This window comes from Leucoraja erinacea, chromosome 27, assembly GCF_028641065.1.
Source record: "Leucoraja erinacea ecotype New England chromosome 27, Leri_hhj_1, whole genome shotgun sequence".
NCBI classification, from domain to species: domain Eukaryota; kingdom Metazoa; phylum Chordata; class Chondrichthyes; order Rajiformes; family Rajidae; genus Leucoraja; species Leucoraja erinaceus.
The window spans coordinates 26,721,504-26,743,106 of NC_073403.1; the positions used below are offsets into that span (position 1 = coordinate 26,721,504).

At 42.2% G+C, this 21,603-nt stretch overlaps 1 protein-coding gene across 1 annotated transcript in view; it reads left to right on the forward strand.

Moving 5' to 3' along the window:
* Positions 1-3,121: 3,121 nt before the first annotated feature.
* Positions 3,122-21,603, forward strand: part of LOC129710374 (zinc finger protein 652-like) — a 44,016-nt gene continuing 25,534 nt past the window's right edge. The window contains 3 exon segments of the mRNA XM_055657331.1: positions 3,122-3,131; positions 3,134-4,224; positions 4,226-4,291. Of these exon segments, the coding sequence (XP_055513306.1) occupies positions 3,125-3,131; positions 3,134-4,224; positions 4,226-4,291 (1,164 nt within the window). The 5' untranslated portion in view covers positions 3,122-3,124.

Consider the following 21,603-nt stretch of genomic DNA (forward strand, 5'->3'; position numbering starts at 1 on the left):
TGTTATCAAGCAAGTAAACCATCCTACCACAACTAGAGAGCAGAACCGAACTACCATCTACATCTTTGGTGACCCTCCGACTATCTTTGATCAGACATTACTGGGCTTTATCTTGCACTGAACGTTATTCCCTTATGTGTATGTGCACTGTGAACGGCTCGATTGTAATCATGTGTCGTCTTTCCACTGACTGGTTAGCAAGCAACAAAAGCTTTTCGCTGTACGTCAGTACACATGACAATAAACTAAATTGAAACTACTACTACCCTCTGTTTCCTACCATCAAGACAATTGTGTACCATTTGGTTAGCTTGTCCTGGATCCTATATGGTGTAACCTTCCAGAGCAGCCTACCACGTGGCACCATGTCAAAGTTCTTGCTAAAGTCGAAGTAGATCTACCACACTGCTCTTATCAATTGTCTTGGTCACGTCTTCAAATCACGTTCTATCATATTCACAAGACATTATTTCCCATGCACAAAGCCATGCTGACTATCCTAATCAGTCCTTGCTTTTCCAAATGCATGTAGATCCTGTCTTTCAGAATTCCTTCCAATAATTTATTTGATTAATGCACTGATGTAAGTCTCATCGGTCTATAATTCCTAAGCTTTCCTTGCAGCCTTTCTTAAACAGAAGCACAATATTAGCTGACTTCTGGCACCTCAGCTGTGGCTGTCGATGATACAATTATCTCGGTATGATGCAGGGCGATTTATTTCCTAGCTTCCCACAAGCCTTGGGATACAATTGTGGTCCCAGTGATATATGTACATTAATGCATTTTAAGATCTCCAGCACCTCAATTCTGAGCTTAACATTAACTATAATTTTTGGAAAATTATTAATTTTGCCATACCAAAATTTGTCAACTTTGCACTGGAGCAGAAAGTTGTTCTTTTGTTTTTAATCATTTGAGACATTAAAAATAGCAACAAATTATGTAAGGTTTTATTTCCACACTTCACGAGGCATCCTGACTCTTGAAATTACATGTAATTGTCACATATTCTACTAAAAAAATCTGCAATTGGGGTTTCATAAATGCAAAAGGCCAATGCATTAAAAACAGATATGTAAATATTTGTTGTTTCGGAATCAAAACCATAGGTCTGCGTCCTGAAACTGAAAATTCTATACATAGAAATGCACAATTCACTGTTGAGTATCTTTGGGTCTGAAAGCTAAAATATGCTAGAATCTGGAAGCTGAAATATGTTTCTTGAGGAAAAGAAGCAAGTGTTTTGTTTCGACATTGAAGAAAGGAGCGAGTTTTATTGCAAAATTACATTATTGGATTTTATAATGGTTAGATTACAAGCCACATGGCAAAGGTTTCCTACTCTAGAAGTGAATGGATCACCCTTGATGAGTATAATATGTGGAAAGCCAAACTTTTGTACGTACGGAAAGACTCGGGTGGTTCTAATAGTGCATTATGGCAGCCAACAAAGGAAATAGGAGGAGTGTTAATCCTTGATTAACTTAGTTATCTGAGAGCAACCTGGTGGAGCAATTGTCCAACCCGCTGTACAACTGAATTAAGCTGGTTTCAAAATTGACTATTAGTCTTATCTTCCATTGAACAGTCTAGCTCAAATTTAAGTTTCTGGTATCTGCAATCAAGGCAGTGCCACAGACGGTTTTGCACAGCAAAGATTGACTCCTTTTTGCTTTTTCAACCAAATGATACGATTGCAGAATATTTGAACACTTGGTTATCTTTGGTTATTATTGAAAATCCAATAAAGAAAATGTCCATCAAACTGTTGAGATACATCAGAAAAATCTCAAAAAGATTGAGGAATGTCTTCAAGAGATGAAAAAGGCATGGGTTCACGAATTGAAATGAAATGTTTTGGCCAAGGCAGCTAAAAATAGAGCCATCAGTAATGGGCACTGGAAAGAGAGCAAGAGACCATTATTATAGGACTTAGATTGGGTTGGGTTTAATTTAGCGGTACAGCTTGGGAATAGGCCCTACGGCCCACCGAATCCGCACCGATCAGCTACCACCCATACACTAGTCTGTCCTACACAATTGGGTCGATTTTTACAGAAACCAATTAACATACAAACCTGCAACGTCTTCGGAATGTGGAAGGAAACTGGAATACACAGTAAACCCAGGGAGAATGTACGAACTCAATACAGACAGCACCCGTAATCAGGATTGAGCCCATGTCTCTGACTTTTTGGCTACATGGAGGATGTAGAAACAACATCCCAAGATAGATACACCCACATCATGATGTATGTTCCAAAATACACTTCCAAAATGTATGTATTTTTGGAGCTAAATTTATTTGTTATATTGTGCAAAAAGTAGCATCAGGAACTGTTCCAACATTCACTGGGTGATTTTTGTCTGGTTATTACTGTAAATGGAATCTGCTAAAATTATTCCTCTTCTCCCACATCCAACATGTATCTTCCTGCAGTCATCTGAGAGCTCTTGCTGCTTTTTGATAAAATGGATAATGGTTCATCAGTAGAAAACCAGTGGCCTCTGTGACACATCAAGACGATCAGACATACATTTGAGTGTCGTTAATACTTTTAAGTTATCTAGGTGTCAGTGATGCATGATGAACATATTTACTCTTTATCAGTCTTTAAAAAAATGCTATTGTTTGTAATTTACTTTTCACTGTACCTCGGTACACGTGACAATAAACTAAATTGAAACTGGTTGCTGGTGAATTGCTATTTATTTAATTTATTAATCTGCAATGATTAACTTTATTACTCTAAACTGAAAATGTTTAGTATGATAGAATTGTGCCCGTAGATGTTGTATTGTTTTAAACTGTATTTAATAGCATTGAATTGGAGAAAAAGTATCAAAAGAAGCTGATTTACTGCATGATTTGTGTATGATGATTAAGATATGGAGCCATAGCTATTTGACGAGGGATGCTGTACTTTCAATAGTTATTTGGTTGTAAATGCTATTTTATGCTTTCTCCTAATCATTAACAAAATTCCAAATGTAATAAGCTTATGACTTTCAGGTAACAAGAATTTTGTTTCTTCTTATTGCAGCTAAAGATTGAAAATATTTCTATCTTCCCTTTGGGTACCCTCTGCAGGAGAATTTCTGTTTCCGTTGTACATGTTTGATGGACAAACAGAACAGCGCATGTTTGAGCCTCACCTCTGTGATGACAACACTGTTGTGATAAAACGGAAGCAGTCATTTATTTCTAACAAAATTGCACTGACTGCTTTCAGCTGGTTCTTTCTATTACTCTTCACACAGACCAAGTGGTTGCAGCAATTTGAACTTATTACTGCAATCTTAACGTCGGAAACTTTCAGTCAGATCCTATGCTTTATTTATACATCTAGAGTTAATGTGAATGTATATGATGTACAGGAGGTGGTAAAAATAGTTAGGGTGCTTCTGATGAGTAACGTTGTCAACTCTTGCAAGAATCTGGTTGACAACTGCGCTTCTTATGTTGTCGGAATGGCCCAGGAGGGACAACAGTGCTCCCAGATCCCTCCTCAATTTTATGGTGATACTGACAGAGAACTTGATTTATCAACCAAGATTTGTCCTAGAGAAGGGAATAAATCTTATCTGGTGAAAGTTGAGGATACAATGGCAAAACGGCACTTGAAAGCTAGAGATCGAACATGTTATGAAGAGAATAAAGGAGTTGAAGTTGTTCATGGAATGAAAGGAGACGCAGAAGATTCTGACTCCGATGACCAAGGATCCTATAACCGAGAGCAAATTATTGTTGAAGTGAACCTTAATAATCAGACTTTACATGTGTCTAAAGGGACTGAAGGTGTTACTTCACAGTCTGAAAAATCAGCTATGGTTGACTCGAGTGATGGAGAAAATGATGAAGGGGATGAGGATGATGATGAGGAGGTGGATGACGAGGACGAGGATGATGATATTGACATAGAAGATGATGGACAAGATGACGAGGAAATAGAAGATATCAAACACAGAAAACCTAAGGAAATGACCAGATTGAAAACAACGGAGGCAACTCTTTCAAGGGAATGTGCAAAGATTCAGCTGCCCGAGCAGAGAAAGAGAAAAAATAAAATGTCTAAATCTTCAACCCGGAAAGAAAAACAGATAGAAGAAAAACAGAACCTCACTTGTGAAAAATGTCCCAGAGTTTTCAACAATCGTTGGTATCTTGAGAAACACATGACGGTCACTCACAGTCGCATGCAGATATGTGATAAGTGTGGAAAAAAAATTTGTGTTGGAAAGCGAACTTGTTCTTCATCAACAAACTGAATGTGAAAAGAATATTCAGGTAGGCCACAGTTTTTTGTTGTATTAAGAAATAATAACGTTTGTACATTCAAAGTAACGGCATCAGGCAGAAATTTTTAAGAGATTATTCCTTTCGAATTTTCTGGATCTGATGCCGTTCAAAGAAAGATATGCATCATGTTTTCATGCTTGTAGGTTTTCCTGTGGACAGCATTCGCATTGGTAGAAAAGATAAATAGTCTGCTGATAATACAACAATGATGTCGTTTTAGCTGATTTAGGTGTTCAGGAGTAATGGGTTATTGATTTTTTTTTTCCATTATCCACATGCACATGGGATTGAAGCCAGTTGTTACCAATTACACTCTCTCCACAGCTGAGATGAAGTGAATGTCTCCGTGGAATGGAGAATGCAGCTGATTTGTTCTACTGTTAAAGTGTGTGCTGTAGTGGATTTAGCATGCCCGGCTTTTTTGATGATAAAGGGTATCAAAATATTCATTCCTGATCCTGAAACATTTTTTATATATACCGTTCTGTATTAAATGAAGGCGACATGCAAAGGATCAAAAAGTTGGCTTGATGATGGGAGGCGGATAGTAGCAGTTGAGGTCTACAGAAGGGTCTCGACCCGAAACGTCACCCATTCTTCTCTCCAGACATGCTGCCTGTCCCTCTGAGTTAATCCAGCTTTTTGTGTCTATCTTTAGTAGCGGTGGAGGGTTGTTTTTCCAAACAGCAGGTTTGCAACCAGTGATGTACCATAGGGATTGGTGCTAGGACAGTATGTAGTTTGGTGTGAATATATAAATGATGCAAGATTGGTGCAATTATGGATAGATACCTGAGAATACAAAGGGAAATTGATGAGTGGGAAAGTTGGGCAGAGCAGTGGCAAATGGAATTTAACACAGATATGTGAGTTAATGCACTTTGATACTTCTAAAACTGGACAGATGAGCAGTAAATAGCAAGAACCTTAATGTTGATGTATATAGGGACCTTGGGGTGCAAGTTCATTGCTCCTGGAAAGTGGTGACATGTATGGATAGGGTGGTGAAGATAACATTTAGCTTGAAGATATACACAAAATGCTGGAGTACCTCAGTGGGATAGACAGCATCTCTGGAGAGAAGGAATGGGTGACGTTTCAGATCGAGACCCTCATTTAGCTTTCTTGCTTTCATAGGCAAGATTATTAAATGTAAGAGTTAGGACCAAATAGAACAAGTTGTCCTACAACTTTAGGCTGTGCACGTCATACGCAAGAAGTTGCAGATCTACGAGACATTGGTTTAGTTTAGAGATACAGATATTAGATTAGAGACCCACCGACTCCGCACCGACCAGCGATCCACGCACACTCACACTATCCTACACACTAGGGCCATTTTATATTTATACCCCAAGCCAATTAACCTACTAACCTGGATGTCTTTGGGCTGCATTTGGAATATTGTGTGCAATTTTGTCACCACAAGAGGAAGGGATGTGATTACATGAGAAAGATTCACCAGGATATTGCTTAGAATAGAAGGCTTTAGATACAAGGAGAGATTGGATAGGTTGGCATTATTTCTCATAGGAGGCTGAGGGGTGACCTTGGATTTTTACAAAATTATAAGAATAGATCGAGAATAGTTGCAGACTTTTTCCAAGGGTAGGGAGAGTCTAAAACTTGAGCTCGTAGGTTGAAGGTGAGAGGTCAAACATTAAAAACTAAGGGATAGTTTTCACACAAGGTATATGAAAGAAGTTGCCAGAGGAAGAGGCAGAAGCAGGTACAATCGCAATGTTTAAAAAGTATTTTGATTGTTACACAGAAAAATGGACTGTTATGGGCCAAATGCAGCAATTTGGGATTAGCATGGATATGCATCTTGGTTGGCAAGGACAAATGGGGCCAAATGACCTATTTCCACGCTGTATGACTAAACAATGGCCACCATTTGGGCATCCGAATTAAATTAATGAGGGAAATGTAGTTAATATTAGGTACTGAATTTCTAAAAGTATTTTGATAGGGTGCAAATAAGGGTTTGTTGAGTTTGAAGACTGGATTAAAAGAGCGAGCAGGATGGATAGAGAAGTGGTAAGGTAAAAGCCCTGTCTCACAGTAGGAACTGACCCACGAGGCACCCCTAGTGAAAGACTCGTGGTTGTGTACGAGAACCCAAGTGTATGATCAAGAGTTTAATCGAGTTCCCACGGGTATGACAAGTTTGCCGTTTTCTGCGATGTTCCAAGTTCGTCTCCCGAGTTACTAAGTTCCTCTCCCGAGTTACTCTAGAGTAACTACCAGGGTAGTGGGAGATGGTGGCGGAAATATTGAATGGAACACAAGCCTTGCTGTACTGTAGACTCTGCAGAAACCTGGTGAGTATGAGAGGTTTAGAGGGATAGAGGCCAAATGTGAGACAAGGTCATCCCTCAGCCTCCTGCACTGCAAAGAAAAAAAAACTCAAACCTATCCACCTTCTTCTTGCAACCCAAGCCGTCTAGGAAGGACCTAGCTTGGCATGACATACAAGTTGGACCGAGGGGGCGGCAAATTCGATGCGAAATTCGATTTAATAACAACCGCAAGATTTTAAACGGGAAGCTTCCGCATTTGGCACTTTCATGAATGTTGAGCGTTCCCGAGAGCTTGTGAAACTAAACGGAAAATGCGATGGATAAAGTCGCATGTTAAAAACTGCAAGTTGTTAGAGAGTCGCCCGAAGCAAGAGGTGGGCAGCACTGGAGCAGTGATACCCGAAGCGTTTATTTCTACTTTAGTGCCAGCATAGTTCACAACACACGAGGATTATGTGTGTCATGTATTCGTGTGAATGAAGCGTGTTGGTGGGCGGGCAGTGTGTAAGATGGATAACAATACCATGGGACAAACTGGAGTCATACATAAACAATAAAGAAATGGACTTTATTTATTGAGAAGGCAATCGGTGCGGAATGGATGGATTGAGGCAGGTGAATTAGTACGTGTTGGTTGGAGTATGTAAATTGTGAGGTGAGAGCACGGGGGATGTCAGTGGTGTTGAATGGGGTGATCAGTACAGGATGAATGGGTGGATCAGCACAGGATGAATGGGTGGATCAGCACCGGATGAATGGGGGTAGACAGAAATGCTGGAAAAACTCAGCGGGTGAGGCAGCATCTATGGAGGGAAGGAAATAGGCAACGTTTTGGGTCGAGACCCTTCTTTGACTGTTCCCCCCCAGTCTTCTTGATTGGGGGATCAATACAGGATGGATGGGGAAGGGGGGGGGGGGGGGTCAACGCAGGATGACTGGGGGGGATCAGTACAGGATGATGGCGGGGGGGGGGGGGTCAGTACAGTGTGGATCGGAGGGTCTGCAGGATGAATGGGTGATCACTACAGGATGAATGGGGGATCACTACAGGATGAATGAGGGGTTCAGTACAGGATGAATCAGTACAGGATGAATGGGGGGGATTCAGTACAGGATGAGTGAGGGGATCAGTACAGGATGAATGAGGGGATCAGTACAGGATGAATGAGGGGATCAGTACAGGATGAATGAGGGGATCAGTACAGGATGAGGATGGGGGGATCAGTACAGGGGGGTCCGTACAGGATGGGAGATCAGTACAGGATGGGGGGGGAGGGGTCAGTACAGGATGAATGGGTGGAGCAGTGCAGGATGGATGGGGGGGGGGGGGGGTCCGTAGATGGGGATGAGGACTGAATAGAGGCGGGGGGACCAGTGTAGCTGGATGGGGGGGGTGGAGGGGGGCGGGCAGAGAGAGAATCAATGTGAGGTGGATAGGGTGATGGGGAGGGCGCAGCGCTCCTCCGGAATAGCCCCTGGGGCCGTCCCTATCCACCACCATGTGCCGCCTCCAAAGGGGGAGGGGGGGGGTAGATGGGGCGGGGGAGCACGGGAGGACTGAATAGAGGCGGGACTGGGGATCAGTTCGGGATGGAGAGGAGGATGGGGGGGGGTGGCGGGGGGCGTACGAGAGGGAGAGCGAAGAGAGAGATGGTAAGGGGCAGAGGAGGTGGGGAGGGAGGAAAGTCAGCGCTCCTCGGACAACATCGCCCTGCTGCCTTGGCCGTCCCTATCCACCACCATGTGCCGCCTCCAAAGGGGGAGGCGATTGGGATCTCCTCGCTACCGCCTCCCCTCCTTCACCAGCCAACAGCAAGGGTGCGGGGCCGAGCGGTGCAGCTCAAAGATCCTATAGTGCTAGGATCTTTGGTGCAGCTGCTTCAGACGGCGAAACAAAGCCTCCCACTCCCTCCCTCCGGCCTCGGTGTGCAAGATAGTTTGTTTCGAAGCGGTTATTGCCGTTAGCGGATTTGCAAGCAGCGGCCGCTATCAGGGCGGGTGGGGTGCGGGAGGAGCAGGAGATGGAGCCGCTGTGGCGGCCGCTTCTGCCGCTGTGCGGGCCCGTCATTCGCTTCAATCCTTCATCACCACGCACCTAGTATCTTTGCCCCGCAATACAGCCGTCGCCGACACGAAACGTCACGTTCCTTTTCCCCATAGATGCTGCCTGACCCGCTGAATTACTCTAGTTTTTTGTGTCTTCGGTATAAATCAGTATCTGCAGTGCCAAGCCAGTAAAAATGACTTGGCGTTTAGGTTGCCCGGTGGTACTTTGGGTGGTCATTGGCACCCGGGCAACCGTTAATTTCGAGCCCTGCGTACACTAGGTCTATCCCACACATTAGCGACACAAGAGTCAAGAGTGTTTTATTCTCTAACGTTCCAGTTAGAACAATGAAATCCTTACTTGCAGCCGCACAACAGAATATGTAAACATAGTACTCTGTAAACAATGTTATAAACGAGAAAACAAAACAGTGTATATTTATATAACTATATAAACATATATATATGTGTGTGTATATATACACACACACACACACACACACATACACATACACACACACACATACACACACACACACACACACACACACACACACACGCACACACACACACACACACACACACAACATTTCCCTCCTGGGATTAATAAAGTTCTATCGTATAGTATCGTGTGTATCGGAAGGAAGGAACTGTAGATGCTGGTTTAAACTGAAGATAGACTCAAATTGCTGGAGTAACTCAACAGGTCAGACAAAATATCGGGACAAAAGGAAAATATTATGTTTTGGGTTGGGTCTGAAAAAGGTTCCTGCACACCTTTGGAATGTGGAAGGAAACGAGCACCTGGAAAAAACCTATGCAATCAAAGGGAAAAGGAGCAAACTCCATACAGACAATATCCATATTCAGGATCAATTCTGGGTCTCTGGCACTTTTAGGCAGCAACTTTATGGCCAATGTACTGCCCCATAGTCTTGAACTGAATTAAAACATACAGTAGCTGTAAAGGAGGACATAGCGTCACTTAGAGATTTAAGACTGAAAATGGATAGTTTCTTTTTTTTTTAGTAACCAAAGTTATCAACGTATAATTTTTTGTGTGTTGGAAAACAAAATATAGTGGCACAGCTGGTGGACTTGCTGCCTCACACACCAGAGATCTGTGTTCGATCCTGTCCTCGGGCACTGTCTGTGTTGAATTTGCACATTCTCCCTGCAAGCTTGTGGGTTTCCTCCCACATCCCAAAGACGCATTGGCTTTGTAGGTTAACTTGTCTCTGTAAAATTGCCCCAAATGTGTAGAGAGTGGGTGAGGAAAGTGGGATAACAGAACTTGTGTGAATGGGTAGACAAAAATGCTGGAGAAAATCAGCATGTGGGGCAGCATCTATGGAGCGAAGGAAATGGGCGACGTTTCGGGTTAAGACCCTTCTTCAGACTGATGTGAGGGTGGGGGGGAAAGAAAGCAAGAGGCGGAGACATGGGCTGTGGGAGAGCTGGGAATGGGAGGGGATGGAGAGAGAAGGCAAGGACTACCTGAAACTGGATGGAGAAGCCAATGTTCATATCGCTGGGGTGTAAACTACCCCAGCGAAATATGAGATGCTGTCCTTCCAATTTGCGGTGGGCCTCACTCTGGCCATGGAGGAGGCCCAGGACAGAAAGGTCTGATTCGGAATAGGAGGGGTAGTTGAAGTGCTGAGCCACCAGGAGATCAGGTTGGTTATTGTAAACTGAGTGGAGCTGTTGTGCGAAGCGATCGCCAAGCCTGCGCTTGGTCTCACCGAGGTTGATCATACGCTGAATAATCCAACCACATTTTTGTTTGGAAGTGGAAAAAAATAATAGAAATTGCATTCATTGCGACATGTAAAAAGAGTTGAGATACTGTATTATAATTTTGCTGCATGTCATTGTGGTATATATCATGTCTCGATTGGTGAATATGTTTAGTTTGTGACTTTATTTGTAGCAGAAATAATATGTGAATGCTTCATTGAGCATAATTCCGACTGGTAACTACGCACTTCGTCCGAGCACATTATCGCATGCGTTATGCAAACCGTCTTAAATGACCACCTAAACTGTCATTTGGCAACCTAAAAAGCTGCCTAGGTTGCCCGACTGGAAACAGAGAAAAAAAGTCAAGTAAGATCCCTGACAACGATTCCACCAAAATTGAGGAATCGTGGCCAGTTCTGGTGCCACTCTTGTAAAGGCTTGGGTGAGAGAGTGGGCAGATTTACCAAAATAATTCCAGTTGGGCTCTGGATATGTAGCTAGACAAGAGAAGCCTTGGGGAAATGGAAGTTTGCAAGAGGATCTGATAGCAATATTTTAAATCATGATGAGCATTGATAAAGTAAATGGAGAGAAGCAGTTTCTATTGGTAGAAGAGCAAGAAATTAGGCATTAACCATTAGAAATTGGTCGCTTGCCCAGAGTAGAGAAATCAAGAAACAGAGGATAGAGGTTTAAGGTGAGGGGGGGGGGAAATTTAATAAGAACCTGAGGGTTCACGCAAAAGGTGGTAGGTGCATGGAACGAACTGCCAGAGCAGGTAGTTGAGGCAAGTACAATCGCAACCTTTAAGAAACATTTAGACAGGTCTTCTTCTTATCGAGTCCACACACAAGATTAGAAGTTGTTCAGCCAGAGCTGAACACATTCTCGGCATCTGCACACAATGGTGTCTGTCTTGTCGCTTCTTGTGCTTCTCGTGCGTGGTGGTGGAAAGATTGGTGGAAACAGGGCCGCGACGTGAACGCTCTTTCCTTGACCCCATTTAAACAGTTAAATGGGTAGGACATGCTTCGAGGGATATGGGCCAAAGGCAGGCAAGTGGGACTAGTGTAGATGGGACATGTTGGCCAGTGTAGGCAAGTTGGGCCGAAGGGCCTGTCTCCACACTAAGAATATGACTATGAATAAAGTTGAGTGGCAAATGTAATTGGAAAATGAATATTTTTATTCCCCAGTGAGTGGTTTGACTCGGTTGCATCCTGTGCTGTAAGAAGTTATGATTCTGATTGCGAGTGCAGGAATGATTAGTACGGAGCCTCGGTTTGTGGCAATCATTAATTTAAAAGGAAATATTATATTCAATGTATTGAAGTTTGTTGTAGATGTAAACTAAACACCACTTGGATTTGTAAGCTGCAGGTGATTGGACTAGAATGTTCTAGATGGAGTGTAATGATAGTGGGTTGTCATGTGTAATTTTCTCTTTGAAAAATAGCAACGCATATTTTAAAGTTGAGTATCTAGTAAATATAGATATTTGGATCAATTAATGTCCTCCTGTACTTGCGTCTCAGTTAATAAAGAATGGAAGATGCTGGACATACTCATTCGGGCAGACAGCATAATCTATGCATAGAGAAACAGTATAATGGAAGGTTATCAATGTGAAATATAAGCCTTCATAGATACTGCTTGACCTGCTGAGTGTTTTCACCCCGTTCTGTTTAGTATTCAAATTTTCAGTATTTACAGAAAAATGGTAGGTTAGCTCTTATTGTAAGATCGTTGATCAAATAATTATTTACTATCTTGCCAAGATCAGATAATTTAGCATCTTGCTAAGATCATAAATGTTGTTATTCTTTGCTAGAGGATATGGAGATGAAATGAACGTTAACCAGCTAGATTCCTGGAACTAGGCTCTTGAGAGGCTTTCACAGGGGTCGATCTGACGACCTCTTGGTGGAAAGTCCAGAAGTGGGCTGCAGGAGAGGGGTTAATCAACTAGGGTGAGGGTGAGAAGTAATAGTTTACTTAATGGTTGTGATTTTTTCGATGTTGTTTTTCTCTATTACTGTATGTTGAATTATTGTTAATTAGTTGAATGCATTCAATTGTGCAAATAGGTTTCTAGGGATACATAAACAATGTAAAATTGGAGCAAAATTTGGGTTGATGTAAAAGATCAGGTGTGATTGTTTTGAATTGCAGACCACTTCCAAGCAACTACATGGCCTCCGTCTTTTTCTTTGTATGATCCCATGTATTTTGTGCTTCATGTTTGTTTAGAAAGTCATGTAAAAGATGCAATAGAGAGATTAGTTTAGAGTTTTGCGATACAGTGCGGAAACAGGCCCTTCGGCCCACCGTGTCCGTGCCGACCAACAATCCCCGCACATTAACACTACACTACCCACACCCACACATTTTTACATTTATACCAAGCCAATTAACCTACAAACCTCTACGTCTTTGAAGTGTGGGAGGAAACCGGAGATCCCGGAGAAAACCCACGGGGAGAATGTGCAAACTCCGTACAGATAAGCACCTGTAGTCGGGATGGAACTGTTGTCTCTGGCACTGAGGCAGTAGCTTTATGCCACCATGCTGCCCCGTCTTTATAATAAAGACATGCTGGTTTTAAGTTAAAAATTGCAATGGATTGAAACCTTTTAAGATTTATGAATGCATATGCATGCTGAATTTCTGAATAGTCGATTCTTTGTGCAATAATATTTAAATTGTACAAATTTAAATAGGTGCTCTGCCAACTGAAAGTTGTAAGATCATTCTGGATCTTTCTGAGAATTTATTTTTGTTTTCTTGGTAACAGATGGGGAATTATTTTAGTGGGCTGAACAATTGTGATGTGGGAGTAAATTATGTATATTAGGTTCCTGCAGCATTATAATTATATAAAAGGTCTATAATTCTATTTTTTTTAAGCACAAAGGAACAATTATTTAAATTTGTGATACACAATTGTAAATGGATCTTTTTTTGACTTTTTTTCTTTTCAATAATGGCAATGTATAGATAACTTGAAGATATATTTTAGTTGCATTGTCAAGTGCTTGATTATAGTGCACTAACAAATCATCCCTTTTCTCAGGGACTAGGCATTATGGCCCACTCTTATTTCTGATCTTGCTTCCATGTGTTAAGGTATTTATTTAAATGAATGTGAGCTCTTTTGATTTAACTAACTGGGCAAATGTAACATTATAGATTACCAAACTGACATTGTGCAGGAAAGATGTACACGTTATTTTGTCGATACATAACGATGTAAAGTGCTGTTTGATTGAATATCCAAGTTGGGATGCTGCTGATCTATTCCACAACCAGTGGTATGTTTTTCACTGTTGCATTGGGAAAATAACCCAATCTCCATACTTGACTCAACTTAGTGAGCAGATTGGGAATAGGGAATTGCTAAAATTTTTGACATCTGCAAAGAGCTGGCGTTCGCACACTACACTTATGCAATTACTACTTGTGTAAATCTTCCTGCCTGGTGTGCATGTGAAAGCCCTGGAGCATCATTGTAGCCTTTTTTTACAGAAAGAAAATGTCTATTGTGGGCATTGTTCTTCACAAGCCTGGACCTATCTTCACTGAGTTATTGGAAGCATGCTTTTCATTCATCATAACTGCTGGGCAATAGTTAGCAAATTGATTTGCCCTACTGAACGTGACAACTAGAAAATGTTCCCTATTGTTGGGTAGATTGCAGTATCCGTTCATTTAGTGGTAGCTCTGTGAATTGGAAGAGTATTGTTTGATCTTTGTCATCATCTTGGGCTGAAGAGTTATGAATGAAATTGAATATTATGCAATCATAGTAAACATCCCCACTTCTAACTTTCTATTGGAAGGAATATCATTAAAGAACATCAATTAGCCTAATACATTAGCCTGTGGAACTCTGCAAAGATAATCATGGCAGAATGGTTAACCTGCAACACCCACAACCTTTTTCTGAAGAGAGGCACAAAATGCTGTCCCTTGTTCGGACTGAGATTGAGGGGAAAGGGAAACGAGAGATATAGACGGTGATATAGAGAGATATGGAACGAATAAACAAAAGATATGCCAACAAGTTAAAGGAAACAGACCATTGTTAGCTTTAGACTAGGTGAAAATGATTTGCAGACAATGAGACTCAACAAGATGACTTTGAAACTAGTACAACGACCCAGGAGGAGGCACAGGACAAGGGACAGTGTGATAATGACGAGGGGAATTAAAGTGTTTGGCAACCAGATAATCAGGGAGGCCCTTTAATTCTCATTCCCACACTGACTTTTTTGTCCTGGGCTACCTCCATTGTCAGTGAAGCCAAATGCAAATTGGAGGAATAACAACGCGTATTTCATTTGGGCAGTTTATAACCCAGCGCTATGAATATTGATTTCTCCAACTTCAAGTAACCCTTTCATCCCCTCGTTCCTGCCAACAATACCTTCCATCACTTAGAAGATCAAAAGTACACTGGACAGTAGTTAGCAGATTGATTTCCCTTACTTTATTGAACAGGACATAGCTGGAAAATGTTCCCTATTCTTGGGTAGATTCTAGTGTTGTAACTAAAACAGCTTTTTATAGAGATGCAGGTAGTCCCAGAGAACGTCCTCAGCTATTTTATCAAAGGGAGTTGAGGAAAGGCTATGTGCTCTATTTCGCAGAGAAATGGCTCACCACCAGCATTCCAGACTCTACTCTTTTGTCAGCATCGGGGAAGGGAAGAAGCAGAGGTGCCTGCCTCATGGTAAATTTGTTGTGGTTCTCAAACGTAGTGGCCCTGTCCAACTCTGCTCTCTGCACTTGGAACATCTACTTCCTGAGTGAATTTTCTCCCATCATCATAACTATGGTCTTCCAGGCAAAACTGGAGGAGCTACATTCTGTGGTCAGCAAACACCAGACACCATACCCCAATGCCTTTTCCATCATGGTGTGGAATTTCAACAAGGTCGGTTTGAAGAAGTTACTTCCTACCTAGCACCAGCATGTGTCCTGCAATACCAGAAAATCAAATGCCCTTGACAACTGCTATTCCGCCATATAAGATGTCTATTGCTCCATCCCTTGACCTTGCTTTGGAGAATCAGACCACCTGGCTGTGCTCCTTCCTGCATATGGGTAGTAATTGAAGAGCACAGCTCCAACAGTTATGACTGCATAAAGCTGGTCGGGGGAAAGAGAGGAACAACTCTGTCCAGACTACTGATGCCAAGCAGTCACAATACTCAAAAATTCAATAACAGACCTGAGCGACTACATCACTGTTGTTACCGACTTCATAGAATACAAGAATACTTTATTAGCCAAGTATATTTTGCTACATACGAGGAATTTCATTTGCCAAGTCAGTCATACAAATAAAAAGCAACAGAACACACAAAATACATTTTAACATAAGCATCTACCACAGTGACTGCTCCACATTCCGCACTGTGATGGAAGGCGAAAAAAAGTTAAATCTCTTCCCTTCTTTGTTCTCCCGCGGTCGGGGGCCTCGAGCCAATCTTACTCCCGTAGCCTGCGGTTGAGCCCTCCGCGTCAGGGCTATCAAGCTCCTGCAATGGTGGGGTCTCAGCTCCCCCGTGCCGGCGATGGAACCCGGGTTGGGGCTTGTCGAACCTTTTGGGTTGTTGGAGCTCCCGCCATCCACGATCTCTACCTGAGACTGTGAGCTCTCAATGGTAAAGTTTGCAGGCCGCTGTTGGAGCGATCCCAGGCAAGGGATCGGCTCCAATGGTAAGTCCACGCCCCGCGGTGGGGCTCAAAGTCAGTCTTGAGCGAGATCTCCAGCTCTAAAATGTTAGGTGGCAGAGCGACCGGAGATATGACCCGGAAAGCAATCTCATCTCCAGCAGGGTAAGAGATTGGGGGGGGGGAAAGTTTCCCCCGACCCCCTCGCCCTCCCCCACATAAAACAAACCAGAGAACATTTACACAAACTTTTAAAACACACTCAAAATAACAACAAAAAAACAGACAGACTGTTGGCGAGGCTGCCAATCGTGCGGCGTCCCTGGTGACTAAGGAAATATGTGGAGGTGTTCCCACTAAAACTATCCAAGTGTTCCTCAAACCTTAAATGAATAGGGAGGTCCACAATTTACTTAGGACCAGATCTCCGGCATTTGAGTCAAGAGCTGTCGGTCCATCTAGGAAGTCCAGATATGGCCTCCATGGCCTTTATGATGCAAAGAAACACTTCCACCTAAATTGGAGGATGAGATGGACGTTGGGCTGCTGTCGCAGGGCAGGCATGCCAACACTTCCTATAAGCGGACAGTGATGCATCATGTCCCGATGGGTTCCATGTGTTTTATGGATGCTTCAGAAGGGAGAACACTGGTGTGCCTTCTTGGGGCACCTGAGGCCATGGTGATCTCACTCACCGAAACTAACATCAGAAAATCTTTCATGACGGTGAACCCTCAGAAAGCATCTGGTCCTGATGGTGTGTTGAGCCACAATCTGCACCTGCACGGACTGGCAGGAGTTTTTGAGGACATTTTCACCCTCCCTTTTCCAAGGTTCCCACCTGCGTTAAAAAGGCATCAATAATACCAGTGCCCAGGAACAGAAATGTGACGTGCCTCCGTGACTAACATACAGTGCCCTCCATAATGTTTGGGACACATGGCTTCACAGGCGTTTGTAATTGCTCAGGTGAATTTAATTGCCTCCTATATAAGGTATAAGAGAGCTCTCGGCACCTAGTCTTTCCGCCAGTCTTTCCATTACCTTTGGAAACTTTTATTGCTGTTTATCAACATGAGGACCAAAGTTGTGCCAATGAAAGTCAAAGAAGCCATTATGAGATTGAGAAACAAGAATAAAACTGTTAGAGACATCAGCCAAACCTAAGGCTCACCAAAACCAACTGATTGGAACATCATTAAAAAGAAAGAGAGCACTGGTGAGCTTACTAATCGCAAAGGGACTGGCAGGCCAAGGAAGAACTCCACAGCTGATGACAAAATAATTCTGCAAACCACTGATTAGCCACAAATATAGGATGGCATTTTTATGGCAGTATTTCAGTTTGCCAAGAAATACTTAAAAGAGCAACCACAGTTCTGGAAAAAAAGTCTTATGGATAGATGAGACAAATATTAACATATCAGAGTGATTGACAAGAGCAAAGAATGTAGGAGAGAAGGAACTGCCCAAGATCCAAAGCATACTCCCTCAGCTGTGAAACATGGTGGTGGAGGTGTTATGGCCTGGGCATGTATGATTGCTGAAGGTACTGGCTCACTTATCTTCATTGATTATACAACTGCTGATGATAGTATCATAATTAATTCTGAAGTGTATAGACATCTGCTCAAGTTCAAACAAGTGCCTCAAAACACATTGGCCAGCTGATCATTCTGCTGCAAGACTAATCCTAAACATATGGCTAAAGCAACATGGGAGTTTTTCAAAACTAAAAAATGGTAAATTCTTGAGTGGTTGTCAATCACTTGATCTGAACCCAATTGAGCAAGCCTTTTATATGCTGAAGAGAAATCTGAAGGGGACTAGCCCCCAAAACAAGCATAAGCTAAAGATGTCTGCAACACAGGCCTGGCAGAGCATCACCAGAGAAGACACCCTAGCAACTGATGATGTCCATAAATCGCAGACTTCAAGCAGTCATTGCATGCAAAGGATGTGTCTTTTTACAATACCAGAGAGATTTTGAGGAATAAGATTATTATTCGGGTTTTTACACCATTACACTGTTCTTAACAAAAATCCACCCATCATGTGAAACCTTACAAATAACAGATCATAGATAACTTCAAGACCGAAAGTTAAACTTTTTTCATAACAGACAAAATGTCATTGTTTTACCACCATTTTGAACACCAGAAATGTGACATTAAAAACTCTGCCACATTTAGTCATGAATAGTTAATTCATAAATAAACTTCATATAGCCCCTCATACATATGTCTAGGGAAATATCTTAAATACCAGTAACATGTCTCGTATTCCGCCTAGCAAAGATCCCGTAGCAGCCGTTGTGCTTGGTGTCCATTGTCATAACGACCGTTATCAGGGTCGGTACCTCCGTAAGTTAAACCACGGAGGCTCCAAACCTCTAATGCTTTTCAAAAACCCAACGAGGTATCCTATAGTAATAGCGATTTTTGGGCGAGTTAATTTTTTCTTATTTTCAAAAACGCAACGAACATTTACAATATATTTTCCGACTTTTAAAAATCAATTAAAAAACATTTTTGGACATAAATTGGTCATCAAAACTAAAACGGGGCCAATTTTCAATTTGGCAACACAGCCTGTTTACCTTTCGTACGGACCAAGTCGCAAGCTTCATACCTTCGTGTTAACTTCTGGAAGCTCCACAACGACTGTTAGAGACGTTTTACTTACTAAAAAATCATCCCAAATCAAGCCTTCTGATGAATCATTGGCCATCGATATAGCTCAAATCCATAAGGTAATGTACCGTTTAGATCACATTGGTGAAAATAATGTAACGTTTGTTTTCTGGTATACCAAACCTTTGAGTGTCCACCGCAACGTACGTTTGTGTGTATGATGTGTAACGCACGTTGATGGGTGTCCACTCAGATGGATGCAGTATTCTACTACATGATCAGGTGAATGATGTGGAAACGGTGTTTGCAATTTTATTGTTGCATGTGGTATTCATCAACATAGAAAGGAATAAGAAATACGTGCACTTACTGTGCCAACCAGGTCACTGGTGGACCGTCACACAAAATGTATTTGTGTATTCTGATGCCATTTTCGGACACTTGCCATCAATATGCTATCTTTTCTTATTTTTTGTTGATACTATGTTAGTCATGATCCCAGTAAAGTGCTTGTCAACTTTTTTGAAGGAATTTGAAATTTGACCCCCTTGGTCACATTATTATGTGCAGTATTGTAAAAAGACACATATGCAACAAAATACTAAACATGACTACTTTAATTTACATAACATTGCCGCAAACCAAACAATATGGTGCCCTGAAATGGGGGGGGAGACTATGTATAAGCACTGCTGTAATATCTACATGGTGAAATCGAAATGTATAAAAATGACCTTTATTAAAATCTGACAATGTGCACTTTAACTACGTGTGATTTTTTTTCTATTACATATCTCAAATTGTGGCATACAGAGGCAAATAAATTAATGATGGGCCTTTGTCCCAAACATTATGGAGGGCACTGTAGGTGGTGGTGGTGCTTTTAAAGGTTCGCTATGGCGTAGATCCACTTCTCTCTAATGATCTTGACCCCACTACATTGCAGTCTGAAGAAGGGTATCAACCCGAAACGTCACCCATTCCTTCTCTCCCGAGATGCTGCCTGTCCCGCTGAGTTACTCCAGCTCTTTGTGTCTACCCATTACAGAGACACTTTAAACTCTATTTTTAAATTCACTGACAACACCATGGTTACTGGACCAATTATGGGTTGGAGTAAAGGAGGGAGATTGATAATCTGATTGAATGGTGTAAGAACAACAACTTTGCTTTCTTTGTCAGAAAGACCAAGGAACTGATTGTTGACTTGGAAGAGGAAAAGCCGTGGATCCACAAACCTGCCTTCATTAACGGGACAGTGATGAAGAAAGTCAACAACTTCAAGTTCCTGTGTGTGCATATCTCTAAAGATCTGCCCTTGGCCCAAAACATTGAGGGCGGTCACGGTGGTGCAGCGGTAGAATTGCTGACACAGCGAATGCAGCGCCAGAGACCCGGGTTCGATCCCGACTACGGGTGCTGTCTATACGGAGGTTGTACGTTCTCCCCATAACCTGCGTGGGTTTTCTCTGAGATCTTCGGTTTCCTCCCACATTCAAGACATACAGGTTTGTAGGTTAATTGGCTTGGTAAATGTAAAAATTGTCCCTAGTGGGTGTGAATAGTGTTAATGTGCGGGGATCACTGGTCAGCGCGGACCTGGTGGGCTGTGGGGCCTGTTTCCGCGCTGTATCACTAAACTAAACTAATCATAAAGAAAGCCCATCAGTGCCTCTATTTCCACAGAAGATTGAGGAGATTCGGTGTATTGATGAGTGTTCTCGAACTTCTACAGGTATACAGTAGAGAGCATATTAACTGGTTGCATCACGGCTTAGTTCGGCAATTTTAACACCCAAGAATGATTACAAAAAGTGATGGGCACTGCCCAGTTCATCGCGGGTACTGACCTCCCACCATTGAAGAGATCCATGGGAGGCATTGTCTGAAAAAGGCAGCCAGCATCACTAAAGACCCACTCCACCCTGGCATTGCTCTCATTTCACTCCACCAACAGGGAGAAGGAGCCTGAAACTCGTGACCTCCAGGTTGGACAGCTTTTTCCTAACAACCATCGGGCTCTACGAAATGTTGTCAATGAACTATAGACTATCTTGGTTGCAACGATGACTTTGGGAATGGTATCTGGGTTATTCATATATCTTTTTTAACTTTTTATGTTATTTATGAGTATTGTGTTTACAAGTTTGTTATGCTGCTGCAAGTAAGAATTTCATTGTTTTGTTGTGGTACATACGACAATTAAACACTTCTAACACTACCCCTGGGTAGCTGTCAGGTCCCGTGTCTCCTGTTCTCCTGCTCTCGGTCATTTCTTGATATCACATGAAGTGCAAAAAGTAATTGGCGCTTGTTGGAGGTTTTTGGGAGAATGTTAAGATTGAAAATCTGTGGAATTAGGGCTGAAAATGGTCACAAATGCTTCAACCTTGTCATTTAGTACTCGCATGTAGGATATGGCCATCATTAAAGATAGAGATGGTCTTGAATTGGTCATTTTCTATTAATTACTTATAGTTTAACCTCATTATGGAATAGATGTGGCAGGAGTGCGGAGTTTTGATTTGAACCCTTTATTATGAGATTATTACTTGTCTTTGTTGCATATAATTTAGCGCATGCGTTGCCCTATACAGCATCACGAAGTTAGCACCTGAACCCTAAAAGGGCTGTCCTACTTGGGCGACCTAATTAGCGATTTTAGAAGAGTTTGAAAAAATAACATGTTGAAGACCTCCTTCGACTATGTAGAAGACCCCCTTCGACCTCCTTCCGCTATGTTGAAGACTAGCTATGACTAACTTTGGGAAAATTGGACACCGAATAGTGAAGAGTGAAGACGACCTCCTTCGACCTCCCTTTGACTTTGATGAAGACTATCTACAACTACCTTTGACTACCCTCGATTACCTACGACTAACATGCCGACCTACTA